Genomic DNA, 14,828 nt, shown 5'->3' with positions numbered 1-14,828 from the left:
GCTGGACGAGGCGCGGTTGCTGCAGAGCCTGACCGACCGCTTCCTACAACAGCGGATCTATGTGAGCGCGGGCGGGCTGAGGTCGCGGCCGGATGCTTCGCCTCTACCTGGGGCGCCGGGTCCCACCTGGGCCTGGGGCCGGGCCCAGGGCCGCTCTCTGACGCCCGCTCGCTTTTCCCTCCTCCCAGACCTACGTCGGGGATATTCTGGTGGCCGTGAACCCCTTCCAGCGCCTGCCGCTCTACGAGAAGCCGGTCAGTGCCAGGTCTAGGGGCCTCTCGCGGGGTCGGCCCGGGCTGGCTCGGCCCTTCCCCCAGCAGAGTCTCTCGGGGACTGCGGCCAGCTGTCCCACGTCCGGGCTCTTTCTCATCACGTAGCTGGTCTGGGCGCTTCCCCCAGCTCTGCGAGCTGTTCTTCGTATCTGAAACCGTCAGTGCAAGAGAACCGGAACCCCCTCCCAGCAGCAGCTGCCCTCAGCCGCCAGCCCAGTCTTCTAGCTCCTTATCCTAGGGGCCTGGGCAGGGCCTGGGGGCAGGTTGCTCCAAGGCACCTCCTGGTCTGGAGCTTTTTGTGCCTGGAAAATGTAGTCAGCAAGAACCACCCTCCTACACATCTTCTTGCTGCTGGGAGGAGGGCGGCAGGAAGGAGAGGACTCAGCCTGCTCCCTCCCTCCCTCATGGTTCTGACATTTCTTGTTAATTGGGCCCTGCCCCGTCTGCAGATTGCCGAGAAGTACCGCAGCCGTGCCAAGGGCAGCCTGCCCCCCCACATCTTTGCTGTGGCTGACCGAGCCTACCAGGCCATGCTGGGGCGCCTGGGGATGGGGCCGCAGAACCAGTGCATTGTCATCAGGTAGGGGAGAATATCTGCAGGGCCCCTGAGCTGGGTCCAAGCAGTCTTGACAGACCTGTGGCCCAGAGCTAGGGACTGACGAGGGGAAGCTGGCACATATAAGTGGGGGCTGAATGTAGAAGCCATGTGGAGGTTGAAGCCATGGGCCGGCCTGGGGCAGGCTGTGGCATGTAAAACACACTGGTGCTCCAAAAGGCTCTGTGCTGAGTCCTGCAGGGATGTAGCGGTTGGGGAGCCCTGGACACTGCAGTGCTGGGCTATACAAACCTCAGTTGCTTGTAAGATGAGCATGTTTGCTGCTGGGCACAGGAGAAAAACGGTGAGGCCACAAGAACACTGCTGCTCCTCGTGGTGCTGCTAAGGGCAAAGACAGAGCAGCAGGAGAAGGCCCTGAAGGAGCACTGCTGTGCGTTGCTTGGGCTCCTGTGGCTGCCTGGAGGAATGGCCTAAACCTGTCTCTGCTGCTGTATTAATCGACTCGGGCAATCTTGCATTCACCTGTTAAGGTCTGGTCCGTTGGCATGTGCGTATCCTAGTCTAGAGCAGCGGAGCAACTCGCTGAATGATGCTAGACAATCTGGAAGGGGGTAGGACGAAGAGTGGTGGCTCCCTGTCCCCTCTTCTAGCCTCCTAGCTGATACCTCCTGTGCTTTCCCTGGCTTTCCTGAGGCTTTGGAAAGGTTTGGAAAATACCCTGGATAAGGACTGGTGAGGCAGCAACCAAGATGCCAGATTTGGTGCTGTCAGACTTCTGGGCGTGGGCGATGACTGTGGAGTTGGTTTAGGGCTGAGGGAAGGGAAGCAAACACCGCTGGCAAGTGCCCGGAGGAGTCGGTCAACAGCGATTAGCCTGTGGGGAGCCCTGAGGGAGAGAATGGCAGGTGCTGCAGCAGTGAGCTCTGAGCCTGCCCCTGCTGCCCAGCCAGAAGCTTGTAGTCATGTTATTGATGGGCAGGGCAGGGAGTGACTGACAGCCCTCGTTCAGCACGAGCAAAGTTCAGGGAGGATGGGATGTCTCCCTCCTCATACAACAGCTCCTCAGAACAGTTTGTATTTTGGAGCTGTCCTGGACTGTGCTGCCCTGGGCACATAGGTTGTCACAGAGATGAGAGATCCCATCTCTTGCTGGCTAGGAAATGGCACCCCTCCTCTTGGGCACAGTCTTGCTGCTGTGAACTGGCAGGACTGGCTACAGGAGCCCAGGAGAGTCTGCAGTGCACCCTCCAAAGCAGCTCCCTCTTATGCTAATGTGATGATGGCACCCCATGCTCCAGGGTCTGCTGAGGTGTTTTTGGGCCTGACATCCTGGCCCGAGTCTCTTTTTAGCATTTTTTTAAATTTTGTGCCTCGGGCCAAATTAGTCAAATAAGTTCCAAATTCCATCCACTGAGCAGAGCTCAGTCATTCCAGTCCAGGTGGTGTTACCACCAGCAAGTATCTTACCTCCCAGACTGTTCAGCCTGTGGCTTCAGATACTCCCAAACCCATGACAAGCATCCTATGTACAGGCCCAAGGCCAGAGGTCTTGGGGCTTGAATGTCCCCTGAGTGTTGCTTGCCCTTATCCAAAAGGCCAACAAGCCACGTAGGGAGAAATCCTCCATCTCCATAACACAGGTGTGTAGCCAAGATCCACCCCTGGGAGGCTATAGTAGACTCTCATAGGGGTGCTGGCCCGAATCTGCCCTGTTTTAGCATGGGGCTTTCCCCCATGTTTTCAAGGAAGCTTTTCCTCAGCCACAACACCCACTGGCATGCGCCCCGGAGGTCTGGTGAAGACAAGAGGCATTACCAGTGGTCAGCCCCAGTGTGAAGGGCCCTGACCTATGGCTGGAGCTCCTGGATCAGTCTCTTGTTCTGGCTCTGGGGGTGTAGCTGCGGTTGGGTGTTGAGCTGTAATGTGCTCTCCCTTTCCCCACTGTTGCTGCCCTGTGTCCTGTTAGGGGGTGGGTGGAGTCACGAGCCCCAGGGTCCTCATTGACTGCATATCACTCCTTGTTTCTGTGCAGCCACTGAAAGCTGCTGCCCTCTTCCCCCCAGCTTCCAGTGTGCTGTGGCCAGGTGTGTAAACAGACACCTGCCCTTTGGTATGTGTGTGGCATTTCCTGCTCTGCACCAGCAGAGCCTCCCTCCCATACTGATGCTGCAGGCTTCTTCAGCACCGCTGGCACTGGACTGTGACGTGGGGTGACCTGATCAGCCCTGCTGTGATGTGGGAAGCCCCTGGAGCAGACTCTAATGGTTAAACAGCGCTTTTCTTGGTGGGCTCTGGCATTGGTAAAGAGCACAGATTTACTGGTGTAGCTGCATCTGCACCAGGGTGCTTTGCAGGGCAGAGGGGTTTAACAGTGCCCTCAAACTGGTACTGTGCTCCTCCAGATGGGGCCAGCACCTTGGAACCCCCCTACTTTCACCAGAACACATCCCTGCAGCGGATGTGGGGCAAGATCTGCTTGTGAAGGAGGGGACAGGTAGCAACACCAGCACACAAAGTATGCTCAGTGTGATGGGGTGCTTCTGGAAGGATCACTTGCTCCTGGCTAGGAGCTGGGGACTCTAGACATTACCCCTCCCTCCACCCCACTATGGGGTGTTACCCTGGAGACGGGTCATGCCCTTCCCTCTCAGGGCTAGGAAGAATTCCTCAGTGAGAGGGTGTTACGCTGCCTTTCTGGGAGTGGGGCACATGGGGCTCGGTACCTGCAGGACCTGTCAGCCAGTGCATGGAGCAGGTGGGTGCCAGTGTGGGCAGTGCCAAAAGGACCCTGGAGCTGTGCTGTAGACAGAGACCATCATGGGGTGCCGGGGAGGGAGAGGCAGGTGCACTAAGCATGAGGGACAGAGCAGCCATGTCCTGGCGCCAGTGAAACTCTTTCTTCTCTCTCTGAGCAGTGGAGAGAGCGGTGCAGGGAAGACAGAGAGCACAAAGCTCCTACTGCAGCACCTCATGAACTTGTGCAGGGGCCACTCACAGCTGGAGCAGCAGATTCTGCAGGTGCGTTGTTTCATGGCGAGGCTGGGTGCAGGGGCAGGGACCCAGGGGGGTGGGGCAGATGGGGTTGTTGGCATCTGAACAATAGCACAGATATGGCTGAGGCCCTGGCCGCTATCACGAGGCAGAAGAGGTTGGAGGGATCGGTAAACATCTCTGGTCTGTGTTTGGGAAGAAGCAGGAGGACTCCTGGATTGTATGAGGCCAGAAGGGGCACATGATAGTGGCCATAGGGCCCTGGATTTATTCCTGTTGAAGCAGAGCCCAGGTTTTAGAGAAGTGGCCAGTTTTGCTGTTGCTAAAAGTCCCCAGAGATGGGAAATCAACCACAGCTGAGCAGGGGGTAGGGGATAAGTGGCTTTAGTAGCCAATTACTCCATTACTCTCCTTGTCAAACATCTAAGCCTTGTTTCTTGTCCAATGGAAAGCTGGACTTTGATCAAGTTACTCCTTCACCTTCCTTGAACTGAACAGAGTGTACTCCTGCAGTCTCTCGCTATGAGACCTCTTCCAGTCCTTTTGTCAGTCTCATGGCTCTTTTCTGAATGTTTTCCACTTTATTGCCATGCTCCTTACTCTGGGGGTGCTAGGACTGTACACAGGATTCCAGTAGTTGTGTCACTGTTATCAAATACAGGAATAGCCCCCCTACTCCTACTTGAGTTTCTCTTGTGCCAGGCATCCCAGAGTCACATTAGCCCCGCACACTGGCTTTGCCCTGGCAGTTAATGCAGCTGGTATTTACTGCAGACCCTGACTCACTTTCATGTCCCCCCTCAGAGTTATTGCTTCCCAGGCCACAGCCACATCTAAGCCTGGCCCATACTCTTTGTTCCTTCCTGTGTAACTTTACCTTTGGGCTAGATGGAAACAAGGCTCGCTCGCTCAGCTTGCCAAGTGATTCAGACCATTACAGATTGGGCATCTGTCAGCTTCCTTATTACCATACCCCACACCCTTAATCTTTCTTATCTGCAAACTTTATTAGGGATGACTGCATGTTTTCTGCCAGCTCATCGATACCAAGAGAGTTAAGTGGGATAGGGTCTTTGTGGGGCTCTGTGGGAAACACCTGCTCAGGGAGGATTCCTTGTTCAGGTACATTTTAAGAGCTGTTAAGAAGCCTTTGGATGGGTCCATTTGCTGTCTCTCTTCCAGTCTTTGACCTGGTCCTCCATCTTTGTCCCTTCCAGCCTTTGTCATGGCTCTCCTCTTGCCTCACCTGCTGTGCCTTGATGTTGTTAGAAATTGTGCGCAGAGAAAGGGGTTTCCTTTGGCAATACGGGAAGCACAGCCTGTACCTTCAGGGGCCCACAACTTCCCCCATAGTAACTAAGCATGATAGACGAGCTTAACGGCAGACCTGTGCCTTATTTGGTAAAACTTTTTAAAACTTTATTTTGATTGGAGCTTACGCTGCAGGTGAAAGAAGAGTTACACAGTACTAGTGATTTTCCGCTAAAGCTTTGCGCATGCGAAAAGCTCATGTAACCAGAGAATATAAATACGTGTGTGAGAGTGCAACCGGGGCCCCTCTGCCTTTCTAAGGTCAGGGGACCTTCGGCCGAATAAACTGGAAAGACCACACCCTCGTCTCCTGCTTATTTGAGTCTCAGCTGGGAAACGAGCCCCGTTGGGGTCAGGAGTATTCGCAGGTGTTCCCTTTCCAGGTTGGGAGCTTAAGCGAATAATTTCTCCGACAATGTTAAAGAAATAACAAGAACAGGGAGGGTCAGCACTCATGTTTTTCTGTACTGGAATTTACTTGCATCATGGCCTCGTCCACAGGGCTCCGCCACCCTTATACCCTGTCCTCATCGCACCTGGTTAGGTCAATGTTGATCCCCTTTGTCAGGATGTCATATTCTTTGAGCAACTTGCTTGACTCGTTCTGCACACTCAGTTCACCTTCACCTGGGTACTTCCCCTGTAAGAGTGGATTCATCTCTACTCAGTCTGTGTGCGTCAGTTTCTTCCTGGAAGAAATCTCAATTGCTCTTAGTCCTTGCCCATCTCTCATTCTCTTTGGAGGAGTTGGGGTTACTCAGCTGAGGCTCACTCAGGCTTCTCCAGGAAGTAAGTCCACTGTCAATCCACTAACACCTCTTTATTCTGCCCTCTGGTCTAAGTTATTCCCAGCCTGGCACTCCCAGGTCTCTCTCTTCACTGGATCCTGATTCCGTAGCCAGTAATCAGATCCTGGCTTAATCTATTTTCCCTCCTAGTAGGGTCACAAATCAGATTCCCTTCGTTGTCTTGCTTAACCACAGCTCCAGTTCCAGCTGCAGTTGGTAAGCTGCTGATGAGACTCACCCACCAATTCTCCTGCTGGCTCCTGGGTGTCCTGCCACCACCTGGGCCTTCAAGCCCTCAATCTTGCCCCGTGCATTGCCACAGGCTGCGCAGCAGCCTTGAACTGCCTGCTCCTATCCGCTTTCCAGGGAAACTGTGTCCCGGCAAATTTTCTACCCTGTCTTCCCATTCCTCAGTCAGTCAGTGCCAGCTCCTCACACTCGCCTCAGCATGTGCCATGGAATTCCTCCCACTCCCCTCTCTGTTGCTGCTCAGCAGGAGCCAGGGGGCTGGCTCTGGATCTTGGTAAGAAGTTATCTCTTTTTTTTTCCCTTTGGAACAGGGTCTGTGGGTGGTTCCCTATTACACAGCCACTTTTAAATCAATGGTGATTTTATTACTGTTCTGGGTTATGAATCACATTGTCATGTGGTACCAAATCAAATGTCTTGAAGTCTTAGTAGGTTTGGAGGGTTCTTGCATCCATGATGGTCCAGGAAATGTTTGATTGGAAAAGGTTTTTTGTGATGTCTTTTGTTGCGCTGACTACAGTTGGGAGAGATGCTGGACCAATGTGTGTCTTCACACAGCCAAATGCAGGGTCAAGGGTCCAGGCACGGCAATCATAGGTCATGCTTCTGAGCTGGTGGCTGGGTCCTGGGAGATAGGCTGAGTGTCCCAGAAGATGATCAGCTGTTTGTTGCAGTAGGTAGAGCAGGTGCAGATGTGATCCTTGGACATGGTCACAGGGGAGCGTTGACTACGAACGGGCAAACATGATCTGTCTGAGGTACTAATGAGGCTGTTGCTGGGTGTTGCAGCCTAGGGTCAATGCTAAAAAAGAGAAGGCAGGCTGCTTTGAAGGGTCTGGGAAGGAGGTGCTGAGACACAGTGGAGCCTGGGAATCTTGCCATATGAGGAGGCTGAAGTGGCTCAGTTGGTGTAGCCCCCGAGAGGGTAAAGGCGGACTTGGTCTCAGGGAGTAGGTTGGGGTAGAACGTTCCTCAGCTTCTCAGGCAGATGAAGGAACACTGAGCCTGGGAATCTAGAAGCTGAAGCAAGAGAAAGTCAGACCCATGTTAGCTGCAACTTGAGTGCTGATGTGGTGGACTCTCATTGTCTCATTCAGGAGCTGGGGCTCCCAGAACAGGTCTCTGGCTGGCACTGTGCAGGAGACCAGGCTGAAGGAACTGGGCAATTCCTTCCAGTGTGGAATCTACAGATCTCTGCAATTGAAGTGCTGGATCCTGACATGAGTCACTGCTGGGGTTGGAGGAACAGGGAGCGGCTGTGCCTCGAGCAGCGGATCTTCCTCAGATTGGCACCTTACTATGCCTAAACTCTATTTTTGGTAGCAGTCAAGCTTGGCAGACTCTATTCAGGATCAATTGGCTCAGTCCCTGCAGCCCCCTCTTCTGCTGTCCTCTCCCTGCTCAGAGATGCAGCCTCTCTGTTCTTGTAACCTCTGGCAGTGCGGGGTTCCCTTCTTCCCATGGTGTGCTCCAGCAGAATCTGTCCAAGTCAAGTCTCATCCTGCTCCTTTTGTTTTTCACGGGGCCTATGATCTTTCCTGGGCTGTGGCCTGGCATGGGTGGGGGATGCATCCTTGCTACTTTGGCTTCCCCACAAACTGCTGCATTCCCTGTTCAGGTGAACCCGCTGCTGGAAGCCTTTGGCAATGCCCAAACAGTGATGAATGACAACAGCAGCCGCTTTGGGAAGTATGTACAGCTGCGGTTCCAGCAGAGCACAGGTAAGGCTGGAAAGATCCAGAGCTTCAGGTGTGGAACAAGGCCTGGGGGTCTAGGCTTAGTGCAGGGAGAATGTGGGAGCTTATGGGGGTGGAGACAGAGCAGGGACAGTATCAGTCACAGCCTGCATGGGAGCAGACCCAGGCTTGTAGAGCAGGGCTCCTGGGGTGAGGCGGGGACTGCAGGGTGGTGCAAAAGGAGAGGAAGAGCCAGCAACTGGCACCTGGAATTTCCCGGGTGAGGTGAACAGTGTGGATGGGCCCACAGCAGGGGAGCTGGGAGTCACACCCCAGATGTTGGCTTTGGGCAGTGTCAGGTCTGGGGGATCAGGTGGGTGGACAGCAGGTGCAGGGTCACCCTGGCTATCTGTGCTTATACCTGCCCCCCTGCTGGCAGTGAGGGGTGCCAAGCTGAGCGAGTACTTGCTGGAGAAGTCCCGCGTCGTGCAGCAGGATGCTGGGGAGAGGAATTTCCATATCTTCTACTACATGTTTGCAGGGCTCTCTGCAGAAGAGAAGGAGATATATGGGCTGCTGGATCCTGCACGGTACAGGTACCTGGCCGCAGGCCCAGCTCTGACCTCTTGGCAGGGCCGAGGAGCAGAACTATGAACTCCTGCAGCTCTGTGCAGGAGAGGGGGAGAGGACTTGCCCCAGTCCTGGGGGCTGAGCAATGCATGGTAGGCACAGGACTGGGGGAGTAGGTTGCTTGGTCTGGGATCTGGGGACAAGGCATAGCTTGGTCCATTGGTACTGGCATTTGATTTACCACGTCAATAATTGGGCTAAAATTCCTTTATTCAGTCCCATGGCCTATAGCCAACAAGCAGTCATTTTACACAGACATTCTGAACTACTGTAACTGAATGCCAACCCTGTGTCTGATGCCAGTGTTACCTGCTTATCAGCGACTGCACCACACAGCAACTACAGTAACAAGCATTTGATCAAGATGCTTACAGCAAGGCTAGTGATGGAGGTTCCAGGTGTGCCATGCTGACTGACTCCAGCAGGTCCAGTTCACACCAACAAAGGACCCCTTTGTCTCGCTCCATTTCATCTTTCTAGGCTTCTCGTTACATCATAGAATCATAGACGATGAGGGCTGGAAGGGACCTCGGGAGTCATCCAGTCCAACCCCTTGATCAAAGCAGAACCAGCCCCACCTAGATCATCCCAGTTGGGGCTTTGTCTACCCAGGTCTTCAAAACCTCCAAGGATGGAGAGTCCACAACCTCTCTGGGTAACCTGTTCCAGTGCTTCACCACCCTCCTAGTGAGAGAGTTTTTCCTAATATCCATCATAAACTTCCCTTGGTGCAGCTTGAGCCCATTACTCTTTGTTCTGTTGTCTGCCACCACTGAGAACAGTCCAGCTCTATCTTCTTTGGAGCCACCCTTTGGATAGTTGAAGGCTACTATTCAGTCCCCTCCCAGTATTCTGCGCACTAAATAACCCTAGATCCCTCAGCCCCTTCTTGCGAATCATGTGCCCCAGCCCCCCAACCATTTCCGCTGGACTCTCTCTAACTTGTCCACATTCTTTCTATAGTGGGGGGCCCAAAACTGGACACAGGACTCCAGATGTGGCCTCACCAGTGCCAAATAGAGGGGAAGAATCACTGCCTTCCATCTGCTGGCAACGCTCCTACCAGTGCAGCCCAGGATGCCTTTAGCTTTCTTGACTTTCCTCTGAGTTCCAGAAACAGATCAGATCTGGCCCAAAACTAAGATCTAAGCAACAGCTCTACAAAAAAGGACCTGAGAATGACAGTGGACAATAAGCCAAATATGAGCCAACAGTGTGCCCTTGTTGCAGAGAAGGCTAACCCTGCAAGTCCTGCTTTGTGCAGGGGTTGGACTAGATGACTCCTGAGTTCCCTTCCAACCCTCATGTTCTATGATTGTAAAACCTCCAAACACACACGACTTGTGATTTCCAATGCATAAAATTCCTTCTTACTTGTTTTGCCCATTCCAGTGAGTTTCACTCACCTTTTTCTCCTACATTAGCCTTTGTTGTCTGTTTCTTTCAAACCGTGGACTCCTGGAAGATTTTCCTGCTTGTATAGGATATAATAGAACATCCCATTGCCTGCTGCATAATTGCAGCATGTCTTGTGATTATTGCACTAGGGCAGTTTGTTGGTTTTGGTCATGGGGGATCTTGGCTGTTTCTGGCTCTGCCATGGACCTGCTGTGTGACCCAGGGAAATTACTGCCTCTGCTCCCCATCCCCTGCCCTGTCCTAGTCTTCCTAGATGCACAGGGGGATGACAGGGACTGGCTGTCTGTGTGGGTGCAGCTCTAGCGGTTAGTAGTCTCAGATGGGTGTGTAGGGCCTGTAACTTGTAGTAACTTGTGTACCTGGATACATGCAAAAGCAGTGCGTCTCCCCAGGTACATTGGTGGCCATTCTGGGACACAGGCCATGATTGAATGCTGGAAGCACAAGTACCGGGAGGTGTGCAATGCCCTGGACATGGTGGGCTTCCAGGAGCAGGTGAGCACAGTGGGACCCATCAAGATTCCCCTTCTCCCTTCCTCCCTCCTGCTCAGCCTTATTCCTTTCTCCTTCCCCAGACTCACTTGTCCCCAGACTCACTTCAGCCAAGTTCTGCTTTTCTCTGACCTGCTCCTGCTGTTCCCAGGCAGCCAGAGGTTGGCAGATACCATGCAGAGCCTCCCCTGCAGTGTCCCGTTACCCCCCACCACTGGGAGGCTGCAGTTAGCCTGGGAGGTGACTGCTGCATGCCGTGTGTGCATGTGTATGTACACGTGCGCACATACGCGCGCGTGTGTGTGTGTGTGTGTGCATGTGTATGCTTGGGCACACATGCCTGCTATCCTGAGCCACCTCCCCTCTGTACTCCAGGAGCAGGTGGACATGCAGGCAATCCTGGCTGGGGTCCTGTCTCTGGGCAATGTGTCCTTCCAGCCCCAGGAGAGCAATGGGGCCGTGCAAGTGGGCGAAGTCTCCCGGGGCTGGCTGAAGGCTGCAGCGGTGAGTCTGAGAGTGCGGTGAGGGGGTGTTTCCAGGCTGGCCAGGGGGCAGGTGGCAGGATAAGTTTTGGGGATGCTTGTGCCAGGAGATGCTGTTCGGGTCTGCATGTGAGGAGCAGGTGAGGTTCCCTGTGGGTCCTTCTCTCCTCTGGGAGCTGTCTGGATCGGGGAGGACTCTTGTCCATTCACAGATGCTCTTAAGGGGTGAGGACATCTTCCAGGAGTGTCCAGATTCAGCTCTGTGACTGCTGGGCCTTGACAGCCCTGTGCATAGACAGGGGCACTTCCCTCGTGCTCTTGATAATCACTGTTTCACATGTCCCAGGGTTGCGTTACCCACTGCACCACAGTCTTGCACTAAACACAGGTTGTCCATGACCTACAACAACCCCAAGCGCTTGTGTGAGTTGCTGCTTTTCAAACTCGCAAGAAAATGGGAGGATTGCGGGCTTAACTGTACGACAGTTAGGTGGGTAGGAAGCTGGCTGTGGGTTAGGACCCAGAGAGTCCTAATGAATGGATCTGTTTTGTCTTGGCGAGAAGTGGCCAGTGTTGTCCCTCAAGAGTCAGTGCTTGGTCCAGTTCTTTTCAACATCTTTAGCAATGATTTGGACGTGGGGATGAAGAAATCACTAGCCAAGTTCATGGATGACACCAAGTTATGGTGGAGCTTGGTCGCACTTGAAGATAGGCTGCAGATACAGGTGGATCTAGACAGGCTGGCAAGTTGGGTAGACTGGAACCAGATGAAGTTCAACATTGAGAAATGTAAAGTGCTCCATCTGGGGATGAACAATCCCCTGCAGCCCTACAGACTTGGCAGTGCCAAACTGACCAGCACCACAATTGAAAGGGACCTAGTAGTAATAATAGACCACAGTACGAATATGAGTTGTCAGTACGACTCTGTAGCCAGCAGGGCAAATAATACTTTGACATGTATCAATTGAAGCATCTCCAGCAAAACCAAGGAAGTAATTTTTCTGCTTTACTTAGCATTGGTGAGACCATAGCTAGAGTACTGCGTCCAGTTCTGGGCACCACACTTCAACAAGGATGTGGTAAAGCTTGAGAGAGTCCAGAGAAGAGCCACTAGTATGATCAGAGACTTGCACGGCAAGCCATACAAGGAAAGGCTGAGAGACCTGGGACTCTTCAGCCTAAAAAAGAGAAAGCTGAGAGGGGGTCTTGGTAGGAGCTTACTGCTACATCAGGGAAATATGTCAGGGGCTCGGCAAACAACTGTTCACCCAGGGTACCCTTGGGGAAAACCAGGAGTGATGGCCACAAACTCCTGGAAGACTGTTTTAGGCTTAACACCAGGAAAAACTTCTTCACAGTTCAGGTGTCCAGACTGTGGAATAGGCTCCCTCCAGAGGTGGTAAAGTCACCTATCCTGGAAATTTTCAAGAGGAGACTGGACGGTCACCTTGCTGGGGGCACCTGACCCCAGTTGTCTTTCCTGCCTAGTGCAGGGGGGCTGGACTCAATGATCTTGTGAGGTTCCTTCCAGTCTTTACAATGTATGAAACTGGTCTCCCACCTTGTTTCACAGATTTCATAGACGTTAGGGCCTGGAAAGGACCTCACAAGATCATCGAGTCCAGCCCCCCTGTCATAGGCAGGAAGTCTGCTGGGGTCAAATAAGCTGACTGAGAGTAGGTTCAGGCTACACATCAGGAGGCGCTGCTTCACTGTCAGGGTGGCTACGATCTGGAACCAACTTCCAAGGGAAGTGGTGCTGGCTCCTACCCTGGGGGTCTTCAAAAGGAGGCTAGACAATCACCTTGCTGGGGACGTTTGACCCCAGCATTATTTCCTGCCCATGGCAGGGGTCGGACTTGATGATCTGCTCAGGTCCCTTCCGACCCTACCAACTATGAAATGATCCCAGCAAGATAGGAGGTGCTATTTCACTGTCAGGGCGGCTAGGATCTGGAACCAGCTTCCAAGCAAAGCGGTGCTGGCTCCTACCCTGGGGGTCTTTAAGAGGAGGTTAGACGAACACCTCGCTGGGGTCGTTTGACCCCAGTACTTTTTGGACTTGATGATCTGCTCAGGTCCCTTCCGACCCGACCAACTAGGAAACTATATGCATCCAAATGACTTTTGACTGAGTCCAGAGTAGGTGCTTATAAGCGGGATGCACCAAGGGAGTACACCAAGATCTGGGAGAACAATTGTTTACCAGGGCTCCCCAAGGGATAACAAAGTCTAACAGCCACAAACTTCTGGAAGGCCGATTTAGACTGGACATAAGAAATAATGGCCATAAGCTAGCAGAGAGCAGATTTAGACTGGACATTAGGAGGAACTTCTTCACAGTTCGAGTGGCCAAGGTCTGGAAGGGGCTCCCAAGGGAGGTGGTGCTCTCCCCTACCCTGGGGGTCTTCAAGAGGAGGTTAGATAGGCATTTAGCTGGGGTCATCTAGACCCAAAGCATCTGGCTGGGGTCATCTAGACCCAGCACTTTTTCCTGCCTATGCAGGGGGTCGGACTCGATGATCTATTGAGGTCCCCTCCGACCCTAACATCTATGAATCTATACTCCTCAGTATATGCTATCTGCTGGCCTGCATGTTTCACTAACAGAGATTTCACATCATTCTCTAGAGCACTGGTTTTCAATCTTCTTTCATTTGTGGACCCCGTAAAAAATTTCTAATGGAGGTGCAGACACATACTTTTGATTGATCATAGTCATCTGTCGTGGGTGCTTTAGATATAATCTGTGGTCCCCAGGAGTCTGTGGAAAACCACTGCTCTAAAGCATGGAACAAGAATCCTCAGTTGTATCAGATTGTGAGCTGATCCCAGGGATATGGCTGGTGGGATACCCCCCTACCCCTCGCTCAGCATCCCCCCAAACTTCTTCTGAGTCTTGTCACTGGCCTAGTTCTACGCCCATTCCCATCTCTGTGTCCTTTTCCATGCCTGGAACATCCACCCCTGCCCCATTCAGCAACCAGCCTCTTCTCTTTCAAAAGCCTCTCCATCCAGGCACCCATGGAAGGGAGTTCCTGAAAGCATGTGCTGGTGGGTTCAGCTCCTCTCCCCAGTTTGCCATGCACTCTGGCTCTTAGATTCATAGATGTTAGGGTGGGAAGGGACCTCAATAGATCATCGAGTCCGACCCCCTGCATAGGCAGGAAAGAGGGCTGGGTCTAGATGACCCCAGCTAGATGCCTATCTAACCTCCTCTTGAAGACCCCCAGGGTAGGGGAGAGCACCACCTCCCTTGGGAACCTGTTCCAGACCTTGGCCACTCGAACTGTGAAGAAGTTCTTCCTAATGTCCAGTCTAAATCTGCTCTCTGCTAGCTTGTGGCCATTATTTCTTGTAACCCCCGGGGCGCCTTGGTGAATAAATACTCATCAATTCCCTGCTGTGCCCCCGTGATGAACTTATAGGCAGCCACAAGGTCGCCTCTCAACCTTCTCTTGCGGAGGCTGAAGAGGTCCAGTTTCTCTAGTCTCTCCTCGTAGGGCTTGGTCTGCAGGCCCTTAACCATACGAGTGGCCCTTCTCTGAACCCTCTCCATAGGGCTTGGTCTGCAAGCCCTTAACCATACGAGTGGCCCTTCTCTGGACCCTCTCCAGATCTGCATCCCTCTTGAAGTGCGGCGCCCAGAATTGCACGCAGTACTCCAACTGCGGTCTGACCAGCGCCCGATAGAGGGGAAGTATCACCTCCTTGGATCTGTTCGTCATGCATCTGCTGATGCACGATAAAGTGCCATTGGCTTTTCTGATGGCTTCGTCACACTGCCGACTCGTGTTCATCTTGGAGTCCACTAGGACTCCAAGATCCCTTTCCACTTCCATGCCACCCAGCAGGTCATTCCCTAGGCTGTAGGTGTGCTGGACATTTTTCCTCCCTAGGTGCAGCACTTTGCATTTCTCCTTGTTGAACCGCATTCTGTTGTTTTCTGCCCACTTGTC

General features: G+C 53.1%; 1 protein-coding gene across 1 annotated transcript in view; it reads left to right on the top strand.

Moving 5' to 3' along the window:
• Window position 1: 1 nt before the first annotated feature.
• The window catches only part of LOC102374620 (myosin-IIIb-like), a gene marked incomplete at its 5' end in the record, with an annotated part of 43,598 nt that continues 28,771 nt past the window's right edge, over window positions 2–14,828 (top strand). Inside the window, 8 exons of the mRNA XM_025194707.1 lie at window positions 2–61; window positions 189–254; window positions 722–852; window positions 3,744–3,846; window positions 7,786–7,888; window positions 8,283–8,439; window positions 10,285–10,387; window positions 10,760–10,888. Of these exons, the coding sequence (XP_025050492.1) occupies window positions 2–61; window positions 189–254; window positions 722–852; window positions 3,744–3,846; window positions 7,786–7,888; window positions 8,283–8,439; window positions 10,285–10,387; window positions 10,760–10,888 (852 nt within the window). The remainder of the gene's footprint in view (window positions 62–188; window positions 255–721; window positions 853–3,743; window positions 3,847–7,785; window positions 7,889–8,282; window positions 8,440–10,284; window positions 10,388–10,759; window positions 10,889–14,828) is intronic.

The sequence above is a fragment of the Alligator sinensis genome, unplaced genomic scaffold (assembly GCF_000455745.1).
Source record: "Alligator sinensis unplaced genomic scaffold, ASM45574v1 scaffold1530_1, whole genome shotgun sequence".
Taxonomy (NCBI): Eukaryota; Metazoa; Chordata; order Crocodylia; family Alligatoridae; genus Alligator; species Alligator sinensis.
This window is presented reverse-complemented; position numbering and strand designations above follow the sequence as displayed.